Source organism: Dendrobates tinctorius, unplaced genomic scaffold, assembly GCF_039654945.1.
Source record: "Dendrobates tinctorius isolate UK_male_01 unplaced genomic scaffold, ASM3965494v1 ptg000035l, whole genome shotgun sequence".
NCBI classification, from domain to species: domain Eukaryota; kingdom Metazoa; phylum Chordata; class Amphibia; order Anura; family Dendrobatidae; genus Dendrobates; species Dendrobates tinctorius.
The window spans coordinates 65,817,098-65,836,996 of record NW_027361703.1 but is presented as its reverse complement, the minus strand read 5'-3'; the positions used below and the strand labels follow the sequence as shown (position 1 = coordinate 65,836,996).

General features: G+C 40.4%; 1 protein-coding gene across 2 annotated transcripts in view; it reads right to left on the bottom strand.

Moving 5' to 3' along the window:
- The window catches only part of COG5 (component of oligomeric golgi complex 5), a 555,903-nt gene that overhangs the window by 513,425 nt on the left and 22,579 nt on the right, over window positions 1–19,899 (bottom strand). For both annotated transcript variants that reach the window (XM_073573558.1, XM_073573559.1), the window contains exons 4-6: window positions 16,713–16,767; window positions 16,563–16,632; window positions 12,020–12,140 (exon numbers count right to left, since the gene is read on the bottom strand). In XM_073573558.1, coding sequence (XP_073429659.1) covers window positions 12,020–12,140; window positions 16,563–16,632; window positions 16,713–16,767 — 246 coding nt within the window. The remainder of the gene's footprint in view (window positions 1–12,019; window positions 12,141–16,562; window positions 16,633–16,712; window positions 16,768–19,899) is intronic.

The window sequence follows — 19,899 nt, the reverse complement described above, 5'->3', positions numbered from 1 at the left end:
CACCACAATTGACTATTAATAAGAAATGTAGAGTTACCATACTTTTCAGGCCCAGGGTGAGGGTCCTATTAAGTATACAGCATGTCTTTCACTTGGACAATATTAAAGAAAATATACAAGCATTCTGACCCTATTTGATTGTTGGAGATTTGCCTATTGGTTTGTAATTTGCTGGCCACTTAGAAGCAGTTTATGAACTGACTTTCCAAGTTAATAATTCACTTAATAAGCGTAAGAGAATAACTGTCAATTAAATATAGGTTGTCCACCATTCGTGACAATTGTTCTTTAGTTACATGCAAGACTTTTGGGTTAAAAACTACTTTTGAATTTGGGTTTCATTAAAAATGTTGACGTTTGTATGTGTGTTGCAATGTCTATTGGTGGCTGAAGATAGATGGGGATTTTGTCATTCTGTTATCCCTACTTTTCTGAGCTTCTCTCAACTGATTTCTGACCACAGACCACATCAAAGCCTAATATGCAGGAAATGGCGCAAAATTTTAAATGGTTCCCAACTGAACTCTGTTTTACACAAGGCAAAACTATTATCAATAAAAAAAAATCAATGATAAAACAGCTTGGATAGTTTTTGAGTCTTTGTCGGATTCCACACAAGCATTTCTACTCTCACAGTCAATAGACAAAAAAGGTAAAATTAGCAAACCTGCCCCCACCTACTTAGCTTCCCTATATCTCCAAGCCCATTCTCCTTGGATCAAGTAGTGGGCGATTAGAGGTGTTTGTCTGCGCTGGAAGTTGTATTAAAAAAACCAAGGGATGATAATGGAATTTCACCATGTTTATTCTGCACACGTTTCGAAGTTGGACCAACTTCTTCAATGGGATTTCCCAGATTGAGGGTGCTGCAGTAGCCGATATACCCCGATTCCTCAATTTTGGGTTAAACAACCCTGTAAGGTGAGGAGAGTCTACTCTCCCTTAACTTGATTTTCGTCAATAGAATAAGACCCTATTATACTTTTTGTCCTTTCTTTCTTCTACTTTTCTTTGATTGACAGCTCTGGATACATAGAGCCAGAGAAAGGCGAAGATAGATGGAAACCAAGCATGTGGGTACTTACACTTAAATGTTTGGCCTCGCCCTGATGCACCAAGTGCCCGTACTTGGTTTGAACAATCATTCTGTGCTGACAGCGTCCTTTTAAAATAGTAGAGGTCTTCAGATTATGTAGAATATACTGTATCCGTTAAAATAAATGTGCGTGTGTGTGTGTCTATAATATATAATTAAATAAATATATATAATATATAATTAAATAAATAAATATATATATGGTCCTGGGTTTAAATCCCACCAAGCACAAGATCTGCAAGGAGTTTGTATCTTCTCCCCTTCTTTGTGTTGGTTTCCTCCCACACTCCAAAGACATAATGATAGGGAATCTAGATTGTGAGCCCCAATGGGGACAGTGATTATAATGTCTGGAAAGCACTGTGGAATTAATGGCGCTATATAAGTGAGCAAAGTACATAAATACACAGAGAGACACACACACACACACATACATTACATTCTTGTGAAAAGTTTTAGGTAGGTGTGGGAAAAATGGTTCAAAGTAAAGTGCATGAGTCAATAGTTTATCAATTACCAAATATGTTTCAGGGACTTATCAGTAAGAGAAACGAGGCAAGCAGCAGGTGGGAATAGGGATAGGGGGCAGGAGAACTGTAGGTGCAAGGCCCACCCATTGCACTTACAACTTATTAACGTACAATTTCTATAAAACTTCAAAACAAGAGAGATATCAAACCTGATATTTACTCAGCATTAAGGTGACTTTATATACATGTCCATAGTTTGGGGTATAAAATAATGATGGCGGGTACTCTTTAAATTCCCAACGGTGGATTGCAAGGCCGATAGGTCTCCTTACACTAAGGGTATGTGCACACGCTGCGGATTCTGCTGCGTTTCCGCAGCGTTTTTGGCTCTGCAGAAACGCAGCAGATTTTGCTGCGTTGTACAGTACCTTTATTTCCTATGGAAATAAAAAAAAGCTGTGCACATGCTGCGTTTTTTTCCGCGCGGTTTTGCTGCGGTTTACAATCCGCAGCATGTCAATGGTTTGGTGCAGAAACGCTGCGGTTTTACACCTCATCCATTATGAGGTGTAAAACCGCAGGGCAAAACCGCAGAAAAAACGCAGATAATCCGCAGATAAACCGCAGAAAAACCGCAGCACTTTGTCCTGCGGATTTCCTGCGGTTTTCTCTACAAAATCCGCAGAGACTAAAAACTACGTGTGCACATACCCTAACTTGGCAGTTTCAACAAGGAGAAACATTCCCTCTTAGACTCCAAATGCATTTATAGGGGCATTCAATGCCTTTGCTATCTTTTTGTATGCTTTTACCTATTTGTACAAGGCAATGAACTCTTCTCTTAACTTTTTGGACCACTCTCTTGACTACCAAAGAATATAAGTAGATTGCAGGTCATTGCACATGAAGAAATAGAAATAGGCTACGATTCCTCAGGAAAGCTGCCAGAAGTTGGTGTCTGACTATGCGTCACAACTGCAATAGGTCATAACAACCATAGTGCGCTCTATGTACTAATGATGCTTGTTATGAAATTGTTAAAAAAGTCTGACACTGCAGTAGTCAATAAGAATTTGACTTGGTGCTGAATTTGGAGAAACCATTTGTTGTATATTAGATATGTTGATGAATTTTAAGGCCATGTGCACATGATGCAGATTTGCCGCGGTTCCGCAGCGGATTTTACCGCGCAGAAACGTTGCATATCCGCATTGTGATGTACAGTAGCCTTAAAATCAATGTAAAAAAAAAACCGCTGTGCAGACGCTGCGGATTTTTCCGCGGTACAAAATCCACAGCATGTTACTTCTTTTGTGCGGTTTTCCATCTCCCCTGTCACCAAATCCGCAGGGGGAAAACCGCATGAAAAATGGAAGAAATCCGCAGGAAAAATGCAGGTCATTTGACCTGCGGATTTCTTCCATTCTGGCGGAAAAATCCGCAGGGCCAAAAAGTACGTCTGCACTCAGTCTTACAGTTTCTGTTTCATTAGTTACAAAAAGCAGAAAGTTGGTAAATTTTGCCAGTAAACCTAATTTTCTATGTGGTTGAGTAATTGTGCTTGGATGCGTATAAATGATGTGTATAGCTACAGCTTTTCGGGAAGGGGGTCATCACCCCTTTATGACATCTATATGCTCAAATATCCATATAGACAGGGTTAATTTGGGACAATACCCTTAATGACCAGCCTCAGGTTTGCAATCTAAGCTGTTGGCTGGATATTTGTACACGGTCACATCTGCCCTGCTATGATGTTCGGGCACTTTTCACTTACAGAAAGTTTTCCAGAGAAGTGTCCTGGCATCCTTCACAATAAAATATAGACAGTGGCTTCTCTTTTCAAAGTAATCATGGGAGCAGTGGATCATTTCTACACTTATGTCCCAGCATCCACTATACAAATGCAGCAGATGACTGGATGGTCAGGTGCACTTTTAAACTAATCCCAAAAGCTTTGATCGCTGATCAGGCTTTTATACATATGGTAAATTGGCTTTGATTTGATTTAATTGATTTTCATTTTTTTTTTTTTTTCATTTTTCTAAAGTGAAACAAACCATGAAGCAACAACACAGAAAACGTCCTGAAGCAGAGGACAACATATTGGAGACAGATATAAAAAGCACAGTGCTGATGTGCCATTAGAGAAGCAATGATATCTGCTGCATCTACCAAATAATCCACACCACAGTGACCAAGAATATATCAAACCGAACCACGGCAGCTCATTCCAGCTACAGTATCTTGGGGATAGAATGGCTTCCATTGGCTGGTATAAGGCTTAGAGGCAACATTTAACTCCATAGGGCTCACGCAGACATCCGTGCAAATCAGTCTGAGCATGTACTACTAATGAACAGCGTGAACGAGGGTCTCCCACTCCAAGCACGACAGTCTCATAGAAATATATGAATCTGTCACACTCGGGTCAGGAGAGCTATGGCCAATCCGTGCACTGTGGTCTGATATCAGACCCAAATTCACAGACTTCTATATGAGCCCTTAAGAGCATGTGACAAACATATACATCAGGAGCATATGTCACTTTGTGCTCCATGACACTCCATGATCACATGGTACAGAAGCTGTACCGGTACAATCAGCTGCCGGAGACAGACAGATATAACCTGTTACCTGCTGTAACTTCTAGGATTGTTATTTTTGCCAGTCCCAATAGTTTGCCCCTCATAAGGATGAGGAGTTCAACAAAGGAACAGCGGTCTCTGTCAGCCCATTGGCACTGAAATCGTAAGTAGGCTGCTAGAACAAATAGAGGCCTGACAAAGGCCTCCAGGTCTACTACACACTATAGCCAATCAGATCCCTTCTGTAGTGGGTTGCAATAGGATAATATAATGCACTGCACTACATAAGTTGAGGAGTGCATTACTAATCATGCAGTGGGTACGGAAAGTATTCAGAACCCTTACAATTTTTCACTCTTTTTTTCATTGCAACCATTTGTTACATTCAAAAAAGGTCATTTTTTTCCTCTTTAATGTACACTCTGCACCCCATCTTGATTGAAAAAAAAAAAAACAGAAATAAAGAAATTTTTGCAAATTTATTAAAAAAGAAAACTGAAATATCACATGGTCATACTGTAAGTATTCAGATCCTTTGCTCACACACTCATATTTAAGTCACATGCTGTCCATTTCCTTGTGATCCTCCTAGAGATGGTTCTACTCCTTCATTGGAGTCCAGCTGTGTTTAATGAAACTGATAGGACTTGATTTGTAAAGGCACACACCTGTCTATGTAAGACCTCACAGTGCATGTCAGACCAAATGAGAATCATGAGGTCAAAGGAACTGGCCAAGGAGTTCAGAGACAGAATTGTGGCAAGGCACACATCTGGCCAAGGACACAAAAGAATTTCTGCTGTACTCAAGGTTTCTAAGAGCACAGTGGCCTTCATAATCCTTAAAAGGAAGAAGTTTGGGACCACCAGAAGGCTTCCTACACCTCGCTGTCCAGCCAAACTGAGCAATCGTGGGAAGAGAGCCTTGGTGAGAGAGGTAAAGAAGAACCCCAAGATCACTGTGGCTGAGCTCCACAGATGCAGTAGGGAGATGGGAGAAAGTTCCACAAAGTCAACTATCACTGCAGCCCTGCACCAGTCGGCCCTTTATGACAGAGTGGCCCGAATGAGTCTCTCCTCAGTATAAGACATATGAAAGCCCGCACAGAGTTTGCTAAAAAAAACACATGAAGGACTCTCAGACTATGAGAAATAAGATTCTCTGATCTAATGAGATGATGATAGAACTTTCTGATGATAATTCTAAGAGGTATGTGTGGAGAAAACAAGGCACTGTTCATCACCTGCCCAATACAATCTCAACAGTGAAACATGGTGGTGGCAGCATCAAGCTATGGTGGTGTTTTTCAGCTGCAGGGACAGGACGACTGGTTGCAATTGAAGGAAACATGAATGTGGCCAAGTACAGAGATATCCTGGATGAAAACCTCTTCCAGAATGCTCTGGACCTCAGACTTGGCTGAAGGTTCACCTTCAACAAGACAATGACCCTAAGCATACAGCTAAAATAACAAAGAAGTGGCTTCAGAACAACTCTGATCATTTTTGACTGGCCCAGCCAGAGCCCTGACCTAAACCCAATTGAGCATCTGTGGAGACCTGAAAATGGCTGTTCACCAACGTTCACCATCCAACCGGACGGAACTGGTGATGATCTGCAAGGAAGAATGGCAGATGATTCCCAAAGCCAGGTGTAAAAAAACTTGTTGTATCATTCCCAAGAAGACTCATGGCTACACTAGCTCAAAAGGGTGCTTCTACTCAATACTGAGCAAAGGTTCTGAATACTTCTGACCATGTGACATTTCAGTTTTTAGTTTGCAAAAGTTTCTACATTTCTGTTTTCTTTCAGTCAAGATGGGATGCAGAGTGTACATTAATGAGTAAAAAATAAAAAAAAAATTAATTTACCAAATGGCTGCAATGAAACAAAGAGTGAAAAATTGAAAGGGGTCTGAATACTTTCCGTACCCACCGTAGAACCACATGTTAAAGTCTACTTGGGAACCAAAGATTGTAAAAAAAAAAATAAAAAAAGAAGAACGTTAAGTGTATAAAAAGCACCAAAATCCCAGTTCTCTCAGTAAACAATTGATTCAGTTTGGAAAAAGAATAAACATATCATCACAAAAAGTTACATATTTGATATCACCATGATCATAACTCCACATACTCTGTCCTGGGCCCTGTATTGTTCAACATCTTTATCAACGATTTAGATGAAGGAATTGAGGGTAAACTGATTAAATTTGCTGATGACACAAAGCTAGGAGGGATAGCTAATACTAGAGAAGAGAGAGAGAGGGGATTCAAAAAGATATAAATAAACTGGAGTAGTGGGCAGCAACTAACAGAATGGTTTTTAACAGGGAAAAATGCAAAGCACTACACCTGGGCAATAAAAAAAGCATATACAGAATGGGAGGAACAGGGCTAAGCAACAGCTCATGTGAAAAAGACTTGGGTATACTAATAGATCACAAACTGAATGAGTCAACAGTGTGATGCAGCAACAAAAAAGGCAAATGCAATTCTAGGATGTATTAACAGAAGCATACAGTCTAGATCACGTGAAGTCATTATTTCCCTCTACTGCTCTTTGGTCAGACGTCATATGGAATACTGTGTCCAGTTTTGGGCGCCACATTTTAAAAAAGACATCAACAAACTGGAGCAAGTTCAGAAAAGAGCGACCAGAATGGTGACCGGTCTGCAAACCCTGTCTTATGAGGAAAGGTTGCAGGATTTGGGAATGTTTAGTTTGCAAAAGAGAAGACTGAGAGGAGACTTAATAGCTGTCTACAAATATCTCAAGGGCTGTCACATTGTAGAAGGATCATCTTTATTTTCATTTGCACAAGGAAAGACTAGAAGCAATGGGATGAAACTGAATGGGAGGAGACACAGATTAGATATTAGAAAAAACTTTTTGACAGTTAGAGTGATCAATGAGTGGAACAGGCTGCCACGAGAAGTGGTGAGTTCTCCTTCAATGGAAGTCTTCAATCAGAGGCTGGACAGACATCTGTCTGGGATGATTTAGTGAATCCTGCTTTGAGCAGGGGAAAGGACCAGATGGCCCAGGAGGTCCCTTCCACCTCTACGATTCTATGATTCTATGACTCTATAATACTATTTAATTACTTAGGCCACTTTGTGATTACTGCAACAAAAAAAAATAGAAAACCAATGCCAGAAGTGCTGTTTTTGTTAATCTTGAAAAATGAAATAAAGTGATCAAAAGGTCTGTAATTTTTATTGTAGGTACACTTCAACTGTGAGAGACAAAATAAAAAAAAACACAACAAACAGAAAATCACAATGTATGATTTTTAAATAACTAAATTGCATTTTATTGCATGGAACACGTATTTGATCACCTACGAAGCTTTTTTCGGTTTTGTGTTTTCATTTTTCGCTTATATTTTGTGGGACGAGTTGCACTTTTGAAAGACACCATTGGTTTTATCACGTCGTGTACTAGAAAACGGGAAAAAAATTCCAAGTGCAGTGAAATTGCAAAAAAAAGTGTAATCCTACACTTGTTTTTTGTTTGGCTAAAACTGACCTGCCATTATGATTCTCCATGTCATTATGAGTTCATAGACACCAAACAGGTCTAGGTTCTTTTTTATCTAAATTCTAAACTTTGCTAAAAAAGAAAAAAAAATAGAGACATTTTCCGAGATCAGTAGCGTCTCCATTTTTCATGATCTCGGGTTGGGTGAGGGCTTATTTTTTACGTGCCGAGCTGACGTTTAAGTATACCATTTTGGTGCACATATGATCTTTTGATAATCCGTTACTGCCTTTTAATTCAATGTCACGGTGACCAAAAAAACGTAATTCTGGCGTTTTTGAATTTTTTTTCTCGCCACGCCGTTTAGCGATCAGGTTAATACTTTTTTTATTGATAGATTGGGCGATTCTGAAAGTGGCGATACCAAATATGTGTATGTCTGATTTTATTTTTATTGTTTTATTTTGAATGGGGCGAAAGGGGAGTGATTTGAACTTTTATATTTTTTTCATTTTTTTAATATTAAACATTTTTTTACTTTTGGCATGCTTCAATAGTCTCCATTGAAGACTAGAAGCTGCCTGATCAGCTCTGCTACATAGAGGCGATGGTTAGATCGCCTCTATGTAGTAGAATTGCTGACTTGCTATGAGCACTGACCATTGGCTGGCGCTCACAGCAATCCTGCACTGACAACCATCGAGGTCTCCAGATGACCTCGGGTTGTCATGCTGACACATCGGTGACCCGCAATCACGTGACACGGGTCAGCGGTGTGCGTATTTCCGGCGCAATTGCCAGAACGCTTGTTAAATGCCACTGTCAAAGTTTGACAGTGGCATTTAACTAGTTAATAGCCGCGGGTGGTTCGCGATTCCACCCGCGGCTATTGCGGGCACATGTCAGCTGTTCAGAACAGCTGACATGTCCGGGAAAGATGTGGGCTCACCGCCAGAGCCCACATCTTTAAATTGATATATTTGTGTAAATATAAATTGATTTATATTTGTGTGAAAGTAGTGAAACACAAAAAAACTCTTCAGAATTTGGGTACTGTAATTATAATATAGACTTGTAGTATAGCGGTAGCATGCGAAATTAACTCAACAGTGCACAAAACAAAATTCAAGAATTACTATTTATTTTCTACATCCTGCCGACCAAAAGTATACCAAAAAGTGATCATAAAACAGAATCTACCAAAAAATAGTACAACTGATAACAGCATCTTGTCAAGCAAAAAATAAGCTCACACATAGCTACTTTGACAGGCAGTTGTAAAACCTATGGCTCTAAGAATATGGAAAGACAAAAATAAATGATTATTTTTCCCAAACAGTATTTTGCACAACAGCAATAAAAATATCATTACATATATTTCCATATTGCCACCATCAGGGTGACCCACAGAAAAAGGTTAACACTTTATTTGTGCAGCACCTAAATAGTGTTAAGTAAAAACTGTCAAAACACAGAATTGTCTATTTCTCCCCATAAAGAGTTAATTAGAGTTTGGAAATAATGGATGTGAAGATACGACTCCATTACGGATTACCTCCAAGCACATATTTTAGTTTCTTCTCATCATGGCAAGCCATCATTTATGCAATCTGCCTATAAAGCTCGGAATTAGATATTAATCCGGTATTTACACCTACCAAAGTATTCACTCAAAATGAAATACAGCTGTTGTTTTGATGTTTAAAGGACCAATAAAAAGTAATCCACCAAAACCTCAAAAAAAAAAACATTTAAAAGTCAGTAAATTCCACAGAACACCAAGGCAATTTACACACAATCCTGAAAAGTCAATATTATTGACTGCAGGAAATGACGACCTGTCACATGCTAAAAAAAAATGGGAGTTAAACATGTAGTAAAAATCCCTATTGTTCCCCTGATCCTGCTGATGTTTTCTGTTTTGGGCTGTGACACTCAATTTCAGATGTATTGACGTTTGTTTCTTCGGAATCGAAGTACGTGAAATCTCTGCTTTTCAGTCCGACTGAGAGTTTCTTCACAATCTTCTCTTGGGGCATTTGCCTTCACCAGTCTCTCCTAGATGCAGAAAATCATACCATAGCAGCTGATCTAGCAGTCTATCAGAGAAGCATGCCCCCAAAGAATACTCTGAAGAAACGCCCAGATGAACTACAAACAGAGATTTCACATACTGCATTTAATGTTAATGGAAATCAGGCATGTTTGCAAGGTATATAGCTTTTTTTGAGCAAGTGAAAGATTCTCTTTAACACATCACTATGAAACAATATCCAAGCTGAGAGAACAACTGCAGATTCTGCATAAACCTACCAATCTTGTACATAAGTGAACTTTAGAGTGGAACTGAGTGTTACAAGTCTTCCCTAACAACCGAACTGTGTGTCAGATCATGGAAAATATCAAGACCTTCTAAACTTCAGAAGTAGTCAGCATCCCAAAGAAGGAGATTGGCTCATCTTTACCTCAATAACCTTTTCTTCCATTTTGTGGCACAAAAGAGCCAGCATTTTTTCTAATTTCAAATAAGGGCATCCACTATCTTTATCTATCCACTACCTTGGGTTGCCCGTTTGTGGCAGGTCACACGCATAACATATCCCTAACTGGTGAAGTGAACGTCTTTACAATGACACCTGTCAGAGGATGCACTAAATTAAGCAATAAATGAGGTTGATGTTTTGGAAGCAGAACAATAATGAGGAAAACTAAAGAACTGAGCAGCTGATTAGACAGAGAGTACAAAAGCGATGGCTGAATGACTAAATTAGAGCTTTTGTGAGATGTCATAGTTAGTTCGCACCAAAAGTGCTCAAACAAGGACAACTGCTGACCTGGGGGTAAGGGTAAAGGAAACCCAAGGAACTTTGATTCCATAGAAGTGCTATAGGACCCCAAACTGATGAGACAGGTAATGTTTGAAGTAAAAGAGCAGTGTCAAAATATGCACTACATCTCAATTTACATGAGCTCCAGGTGAGAGGCCGACAGGGAAGGGGAGGTGAGCTGTCTACATGCTGTACAGAAATTAATGGGCTGGAAAGAGGCGACTGAAATCTCCGGCCTTAACTCCTGAGTGTGAACTGTAACTACAGCACATGCTCGGCCAGTCTCTGGAGGTCGGTCTCCTTGGTAATGAGCTGTAATCTTTGTTAGACAAAAGCTCTCATAGTAGGACAACAACAACAGATAGCAAAAGCAAGTCAACTGCAAACTTGTGTATTTTCAAGCTGTCTACCTATACAAATTTAATTACATGAACACCCCTTTAATCCCTTAAAGCATTGTTTCATATACTGAGTCATCATGGCCCTCAACAGTTCAAGTTTTCAGAAGATTATTTCTGCAGTCAGACATTGATGTTTATACATACATTATGCGTCAGCACATTGGGTCTGCTGAAAACATGAACTCCACTATTTCCATCTACATAGAAAATGTAGGGTATTTACTTAACATTTTCGGATCACAAAGTGTATAAACCATCCAACCGGTCAGATACTGATGTTGTAAGAGAAGGTAGGGGGTGCAATCTTTATTCCATTCCCAAAAGTATTGACATTAATTTGTGCACAGTAGTGCTGGAACACAAAAACAGTCATGAAGGCCAGATAGTCTATATCTCAGAAGCCTTCCAGCTCATTAAGTGTGAATTAGATCAGGCCGGCGGTCAGTGAGCAACATGTACAGACAGATCAAACACATTTGGCAATCACTCTAGCTCCAAGGTTTGCGTTGCACACTTCATTCACACATGGTTGAATGGTGCTCAGAATGAGGACCTAATTACAAGCTAGAATGATACACCACATTCGAGAAATCCTATGACGGCAGCAATGCTGGTAGCAACAGGGACCGGTGAATTTCCAAAATATTAAATGGTCCATCAAGGTTCAATTTAATGCGACTTAAAGCATCAGTCCAGAGTTTTTTTTATTTTACCGTTGGAGTGGTGGTTCAAATCTAAAAACCCTGCCCCCTTTCTTATACTCACCTTTTGGCGTCTTCACCTTTTATAACCATCGCTCCCATCAGTCTCCAGCATTTTGTGACCTGCTGGCTGCTGCAGTGTTTCATGGAGCGGCGCGGACGACACTCCAAAATACAAGTCTATGGGAGCCTCCTTCTGTCTCTCATACACTTGCACTGAGAGCTTCCGGCCAGTCAGAAGCTACGGTCACAAGATGGTGCATGGGGACCGGAGTGGCACCGAAAAATGGAGAAGACGCCGGAGGTTGAGTATTATAGTATGGGCAGGGAGCTTAGGTTTAAAGCACCACTCCCATGCTGAAAAAAACCCAAAACGCTGGATTTGTGCTTTAACAGAATTGAAAAAGTAAAATCTTTCTTCATGTTCTTAATACTGAAGCAAAAAGTAAACTTACCCAACTCATTTAGACTCTGGGCAGCTTTAGTAATTTCTCTGCTTCCACCCTGCAGTTGACCTTGAAGTCTCTTGCTAAGATACAAGATTCGTATAATTCTCCGAAGCAAATCACAAGCGGACTGAAAATTAAAACACAATTAATACATTATAGGAAACACTTTAAAGCTTGTGTGAGCAATATAGAGGAAATGCAAAGTCACGATGAATCCCAATAACAGTTAGTATGCACCTAACGCTGGGTTCTCCTGCCTAAAATCAGAATATTTAGTGATATGCATAGACCTCTCCTCACCATCACATCACAAAGCCAGATTAAGCTACAGTAAGTAGTCAGCAGCCTATAAACTAGGACGTTCTGTGCTCGGAAATTTGCTGTAAGCAATCTGATGTTTTACAGATAATCAATCACTTCGCAGCTATGCTCACTTTCCATTAGGCTTCTGAGATGGCACACATGGACAATGTATGAAAGGTACAATGTCACGAGACAGTGTGCACCGAAAACACCATAATATCCAGTTGACACTCACATTTTTTTAAAGCTCCACTCTAGGTTTTCTTTCTTATAATTTTACTTTATGAGCGTTGGCACTATTCTAAGTTCCTTGCCCCTAGTCTTATACTTACCAGTCGCCATCTTTATCTGTTCCCAGCGTCGTTCCGGTCACCTTCCGCAGGTTGTGACCTGCCGGATCGCTCCAGTGTTTGCTGTGTGATCTGGATGTCACAACTCCGTGTAAGTCTATGCTCCCCCATAGACTTACCCTGAGAGCTTGTAACTGTTAGCTCTGATTTTCGGTCAGGCAGAAGTTGCGGTCACATGACGGCGGCGTGGGACCAGAACGCCCAGTTAGTACTGTATATTACTCGGGGAACTTACATTACTGGCACCACTCCAGTGCTGAATTAGAAAAAAAACTGGAGTGATGCTTTAATCATTTGGGCAGAGAGTATGCTGGAAGTTCATACTTCACCTGAGGGGGTCTCCTGTATAGTTGCAACTCTAACTAAAACACCTTATGCATGTACGTATAGTTGCCATGGTAACCATACCACCCAGCGTGCTACCTACATCTTCCCGCACACGACGTAAGATCAGCACAAGAGCTAAATTAAAGTAATACTATAACACTGCTCTGATTTGCACCGCGGCTATAGATTTATAAAAGGGTCTTATAGGTCAATCTTCCCCTGACACCAATAAGTCTATAAGAAAAACCATGACAAACAGTAATGCAAAAGAAAAAAATAAGGAAGGAACTGCAAGGATGGGCAATGTGGGGAATGGTTAAAGGCAGAGTAACATCTATAGCGTACATTCTACAAAGTGACAGACTGCCCCCTAGTGAACGCTACAGCATAGTCTCCATTCATTGGATAATCGCACTCATGGAGAAACTATTTGTTTCTTGTACAGTTTGTATAATAAGTTTACAAATCAAAATGCAGTAAGAAATGTGCTGACAGTTTACGAATATACCAACCAAAAAATAATCTTTGATACATCTGGTTATTTTATATGATAAGACTGTCAATAAATAGTTAAAGGCATAAAACACACATATCTGTGCTATAAGACTGGACAATCTCCGCAGGGTAACAGCCGACCCTCCAAACATAAGGATGACACTCAGAACTAATGCAGCTAGCTACTAATATTCTGCAGGAAGGAACTCAGAAATGATATCTGAATTTTCAGATGTAAAAGTGTAACTCTAAATATGTTCAAGATTTTGCAAGGACTATTTTTTTTTTTATATATTTTTGCAGGGATCAGAGCTATTTTTCATAAAGCCTATCGTATTACAGAATATGGGCACACAGGGCGACATTATGCACACAATCCTCCACATTGGCTACATGAGAGTCTCCCATTAGGAAGGATCTGCCCTGCATTATACAGAAACCCATTGTAAAGATTCATTTTGCCTGTGGTTGATCTGCACACATTTCCATATAAGTAATGCCCCCCAACCACCTAAGTGGTCGGTACAAAAAATGAGAACAATGGGATTAGGAAAAAATATATATATAATTGGATTAATAATTGGCTCAGTGGAGGATCCCACTGATGACACAGACATAAAAAAGATAAGACTGCAATTTGTCAAAATGTAAGCCAAAATCAGTCTGGGAAAGCTTCTTGTGGATAGACGAGACCAAGATAGAGCTTTTTGGTAAAGCACATCATTATACGGTTTACCAAAAACGTAATGAGGCCTACAAAGAAAATAACAGTACCTACATTCAAATATGGTGTAGGTTTAAATATGTTTCAGGGTTGTTTTGCTGCCTTTGGAACTAGGTGCCTTGACTGTGTGCAAGGAATCATGAAATGTGAACATTATCAAAACGATTTTGGGTCGCAATGTAGTGCCCAGTGTCAGAAAGCTGGTTTTGCATCCTAGGTTATGGGTCTTCCAGCAGGAAAGTGATCCCAAACATACTTCAAGTAAGTATATACTTCCACATACCGTACTTTTCGGGATTATAAGACGCACTTTTTTTCCCTCAAATTTGGGGGGAAAATGGGGGTGCGTCTTATAATGTGGATATACCTTATCGCTGCTGCGGGCGTCTGGTGCCGCCGCCGCGCTCTGTCCCCGATGCTTGCCGCTGCGCTCTGCCGACATTTTGTGAAAGGCCCACGGCAGTTCTTCCATGATTTTCTGTGTGTTGGACTCCGGGACAATGGCCGCCGGGAGGCGTTGCATGTGCAGACAGAGATCACGGCATCAAGATCTCAGCGCTGAGATCTCATCTCCCGAGATCTTGGTGCCGAGATCTCCATCTGCGCATGCGCTGACTCCCGGCGGCCATTTTCCCGGAGTCCACAGCACAGCAAACCCATGGAAGAACTGCCGGGGGCTCTGGCCTTTCACAAAATGTTGGCAGAGCACCCCCGCAGCATTGGACAGAGCAGCGGCAGCACCGGACACCCACAGTGGCGTCCTGCACATCGGAACACTCCCTCATCCCGGCCTGCAGCAATGTTCCACTCTTGCCTCCTCCAGCAACGATCCTGGGACCCCGCTTCACCGCAGCCACCACCCTTGGTAAGCAATAAGACGCATGGATTATAAGAAGCACCACCATTTTTTGAAAATAATTTTTTTCCCTATTTTTCTTCTCAAAATTTGGGGTGCGTCTTATAATCCGGAGTGTCTTATAATCCGAAAAATATGGTATTTTCTTATTGGAATTAGGACACTAGAGATTTTTGGTCTATGAAGTTCTGGTGAATAAGTGCACATAGACATCTTCGGTATGTAAGAACTTTACATATTGTGATCTTTTATTTCAAAGGGCATGATTTCAGGGATCAAAGTTTGTCCAAAAACAATTTTTTTAAACTCTTTTTTTGTTTTGCAAAACTAGATGTAAATGTACATAAATGTAATGTGTTCATTGTCATTTGCATAATGTGACAGGCACTTACATACAAATATATGAGTGTTGGGTATAATATATATTATAAATACACATATATATGAACAACAATTACTTTCTTTTGCGTTTGTATAAAGTATGTAAATTGAACAAGCAGCGAATAGGTCAATAGCGTTGTTTCTATTTTGTGCATATGACATTAATCTATATATAATGTAATAACATTTTTAGAAAAGGTTTCTGGATTCTGAGATAATTTAGGAACACTGAGTTTTTGACTGTGCATTTGAAATATAAGAATTAATGTGTATGCACCTGGATACTATATAGCAGGGGTCCCCAACCAACATGTGGCTCGCGGTCCCAAGAATTGTGGCTCGCGACTGTCTCCCAGCTTGGTGCATTAGGTCCAGGTCTAGCAAACATGTATGAAGAGAACATCACAAAATGGTGAATTTTGTGAGTAGCCCTGCAGCAGATCTAGATGCACATATACTGGTCTTAGGAGTTTTAGAGATGTTTTAGGCATGGTACGCTGGAGGATGGTGCTACCGGTCAGAGGAGGTGCTTGAAGCTGGATGTGAGAGTGTGTTGGGAGTCCTTGATGGGAGAATACTTAATGGGGGTACTGCAGAAACCCCTGGATTTCAGTGTACTGCTTTCGAGTGATTTCTGTGGAAAAGCTGTGGTTATCATAATACCTGTATTTGGGGCTTTGGATGACACTACTTTGAAGGGGGTGAGAGATCTGTCTCTCTCTCCCCAGGCAGCGGTTCCTTTAAAATTCTTCCTTTGCCGGATCCGTTAAAATAATGGTCCGGTGACAAACGCTGTGCTCAGTACAGGAACGGATCCGCTGTCCGCCATTTTAGCGGATTTTGACTGACCAAAAAAAAATGATGTGTGAAACAGGCCTAAGCTGAATGTGGCTCTCAAGGTCAGAAAGGTTGGGGACCACTGCTATATAGTAAGATTAGGAGAGGCACTAATAGAGAAGGATCTGGGTATACTTAAAGATCATAAATTAACAGCATGTGACGTCTATCAGCGGCTTCTAAGGCCAAAAGGATATTGTTGTGCATTAAAATCCACCCGGACTAGTGAGATAGGTACATACATTTACCGCTTTCCATGTAGAGTCATGTACTTACTTGAAGACGTGCCAGCTGTGCAGTGCGGGAGACTATTTTGTTGTATGGATCAACAATCTTTGTTCTGATTCTGGAAAAGACAGAGGCAGAGTTTAATATATATCATATTTGGAAGTCAGCTCAATATTAATAAAAGGCAGTGATACTTACCTATCAATGGCACTTTGAAGTGCTCCAATACGAGTCTGCATCATCTGAAGAACGCCTAAAAGAGAAATCCAATAGAAATATGAAATAGAAATTGTATTTATGAGTTAAGCTAAGAAAAATTTAAAGCAAACTGTAAAACACCACATTTTTTTCCTATCCACTTCCAGTCAGCTTTAACCCTTTCCCGAATTATAATGTACACATTTTGTCACGTCAGGTGCCATTGTTAAAAAACTGTCTGTAACTGTGCATAGGACAGAAAAACTCAATAGTGACGGCGGCAATACGGTCAATAGCAATAGTAACCGTGGCAACTAAGTGGTCAATGGGGGAGCAGATTGCAGGATGCTGATGTGTTGCCACAGCCAGAGCTGAATAGTAGATGGCTAAAAATGATAAAACACTACTACAGAAGTGAGCATAGGTTCAGTTTGTTAAATAATTTCTCCTGAGTTCACAAATACCAGATTTGTGGTCAAAAACTACTTCTGATTGCAAAGCTCAGAAGGGAAGAGGCGCCATATTGGAGTTCAGATTTTGCTGGATTGGTTTGAGAGGGCTATGTCACATTGGCAGAGTCTCTGAGGTGCCAGAACAGCAGAACCCTCCAGAAGTGACCCCATTTTACAAACTACACCTCTCAATGAGTTCATCTAGGGGTGCAGTGATCATACTGACACCACAGGTGTGTCACAGAATATCATACCACTTGGCAGTGAAGAAAGAATAATTTCATTTTTACCACTAAAATGTTGATTTAGCCCCGAGTCTTTAGTTTTTCTAAGGGCTAGTAGGAAAAAAATGGACCTCACAGTTTGTTGTGCAATTTCTACTGAGTGCGCCAATACCCTACACGTAATCAGGAAATACTTTTCAGGCACAGAGCAAAGCTTAGAAGAGCATCATATTAGAGTGTAGATTTTGTTGTTATGGCTTGCTGGTGCCATGACCTACGGGGAGAGCCCCTGAGATGCCAGAACAGCAGAACCCCCCATAAGTGACCCCATTTTACGAACTACTCTTCTCATTTAATTCATATAAGGTGTGAGGGTTTGACTCACTCCGCTACTTCACAAGGTAGTCACAGGAACAGTTCTGGTAGTAGTTCACCTGCTGGTTTATTGTAGACAGCATAAACCTTAGCAGGGTTCACAAAAATAAACAAAGCTTTTCTGGTATAAAGGTAAAACAAAGATAAAGTTTCTCAGAGTCCTTGTCCTACAGGCTTCACTGCAGTTAACACATACAATGTCCTTAGCTCCGAAGGGAGCCACACGGGAGTTCCACCCCCCCCAGTACAGCCACCCACTGACTCTCATGGCAAAGTATTAACCCCTTCACCCCCAAGGGTGGTTTGCACGTTCATGACCGGGCCAATTTTTACAATTCTGACCACTGTACCTTTATGAGGTCATAACTCTCGAACGCTTCCATGGATCCCGGTGATTCTGACATTGTTTTCTCGTGACATATTGTACTTCATGTTAGTGGTAAAATTTCATTCAAATAACTTGCGTTTTTTGTGAGAAAAACGGAAATTTGGCGAAAATTTTGAAAATTTCGCAATTTTCCAACTTTGAATTTTTATGCCCTTAAATCACAGAGATACGGCACACAAAAAACTTGATAACTAACATTTCCCACATGATTACTTTACATCAGCACAATTTTGGAACCAAAATTTTTTTTTGTTAGGAAGTTATAAGGGTTAAAAGTTGACCAGCGATTTCTCATTTTTACAACACCATTTTATTTTTAGGACCACATCACATTTGAAGCCACTTTGAGGGGTCTATATGATAGAAAATACCCAAAAGTGACACCATTCTAAAAACTGCACCCCTTAAGGTGCTCAAAACCACATTCAAGAAGTTTATTAACCCTTTAGGTGCGTCACATGAATTTTTTTGAATATTTAAAAAAAAATGAACATCTAACTTTTTTTCATAAAAAAAATACTTCAGGTTCAATTTTTTTTATTTTACCAAGGGTAACAGGAGAAATTGAACTGCAAAAGTTATTGTGCAATTTGTCCTGAGTACGCAGATACCTGATATGTGGGGGGAACGACTGTTTCGGCGCATGGCAGAGCTCAGAATGGAAGGAGCGCAGTTTGACTTTTTCAATGCAAAATTGGCTGGAATTCAGATTGGACGCCATGTCACGTTTGGAGAGTCCCTGATGTACCTAAACAGTGGAAACCCCCTACAAGTGACCCCATTTTGGAAACTAGACCCCCCAAGGAACTTATCTAGATATGTGGTGAGAACTTTGAACCCACAAGGGCTTTACAGAAGTTTATAACGTACAGCGGTACAATTAAAAAATCATATTTTTTCCACAAAAATGATCTTTTCACCCCAATTTTTATTTTCCCAAGGGTAACAGGACCCTAAAAGTTATTGTGCAATTTGTCCTGAGTACGCTGATACCCCACATGTGGGGGTAAACCACTATTTGGGCGCATGGCAGAGCTCGGAAGGGAAGCAGCGCCATTTGACGTTTTTGGCTGGAATTGAGATCGGACACCATGTCGCGTTTGGAAAACCCCTGATGTACCAAAACAGTGGAAACCCCCCACAAATGACACCATTTTGGAAAATAGACCCCCTAAGGAACTTATCTAGATGTGTGGTGAGAACTTTGAACCCCCATGGGCTTCACAGAAGTTTATAACATAAAGCCATACAATTAAAAAATCATATTTTTTCAACAAAAATGATCTTTTCACCCTCAATTCTTATTTTTCCAAGGGTAACAGGACCCTAAAAGTTATTGTGCAATTTGTCCTGAGTACGCTGATACCCCACATGTGGGGGTAAACCACTATTTGGGCGCATGGCAGAGCTCGGAAGGGAAGCAGCGCCATTTGACGTTTTTGGCTGGAATTGAGATCGGACACCATGTCGCGTTTGGAAAACCCCTGATGTACCAAAACAGTGGAAACCCCCACAAATGACACCATTTTGGAAACTAGACCCCCTAAGGAACTTATCTAGATGTGTGGTGAGAACTTTGAACCCCCATGGGCTTCACAGAAGTTTATAACATAAAGCCATACAATTAAAAAATCATATTTTTTCCACAAAAATGATCTTTTCACCCTCAATTCTTATTTTTCCAAGGGTAACAGGACCCTAAAAGTTATTGTGCAATTTGTCCTGAGTACGCTGATACCCCACATGTG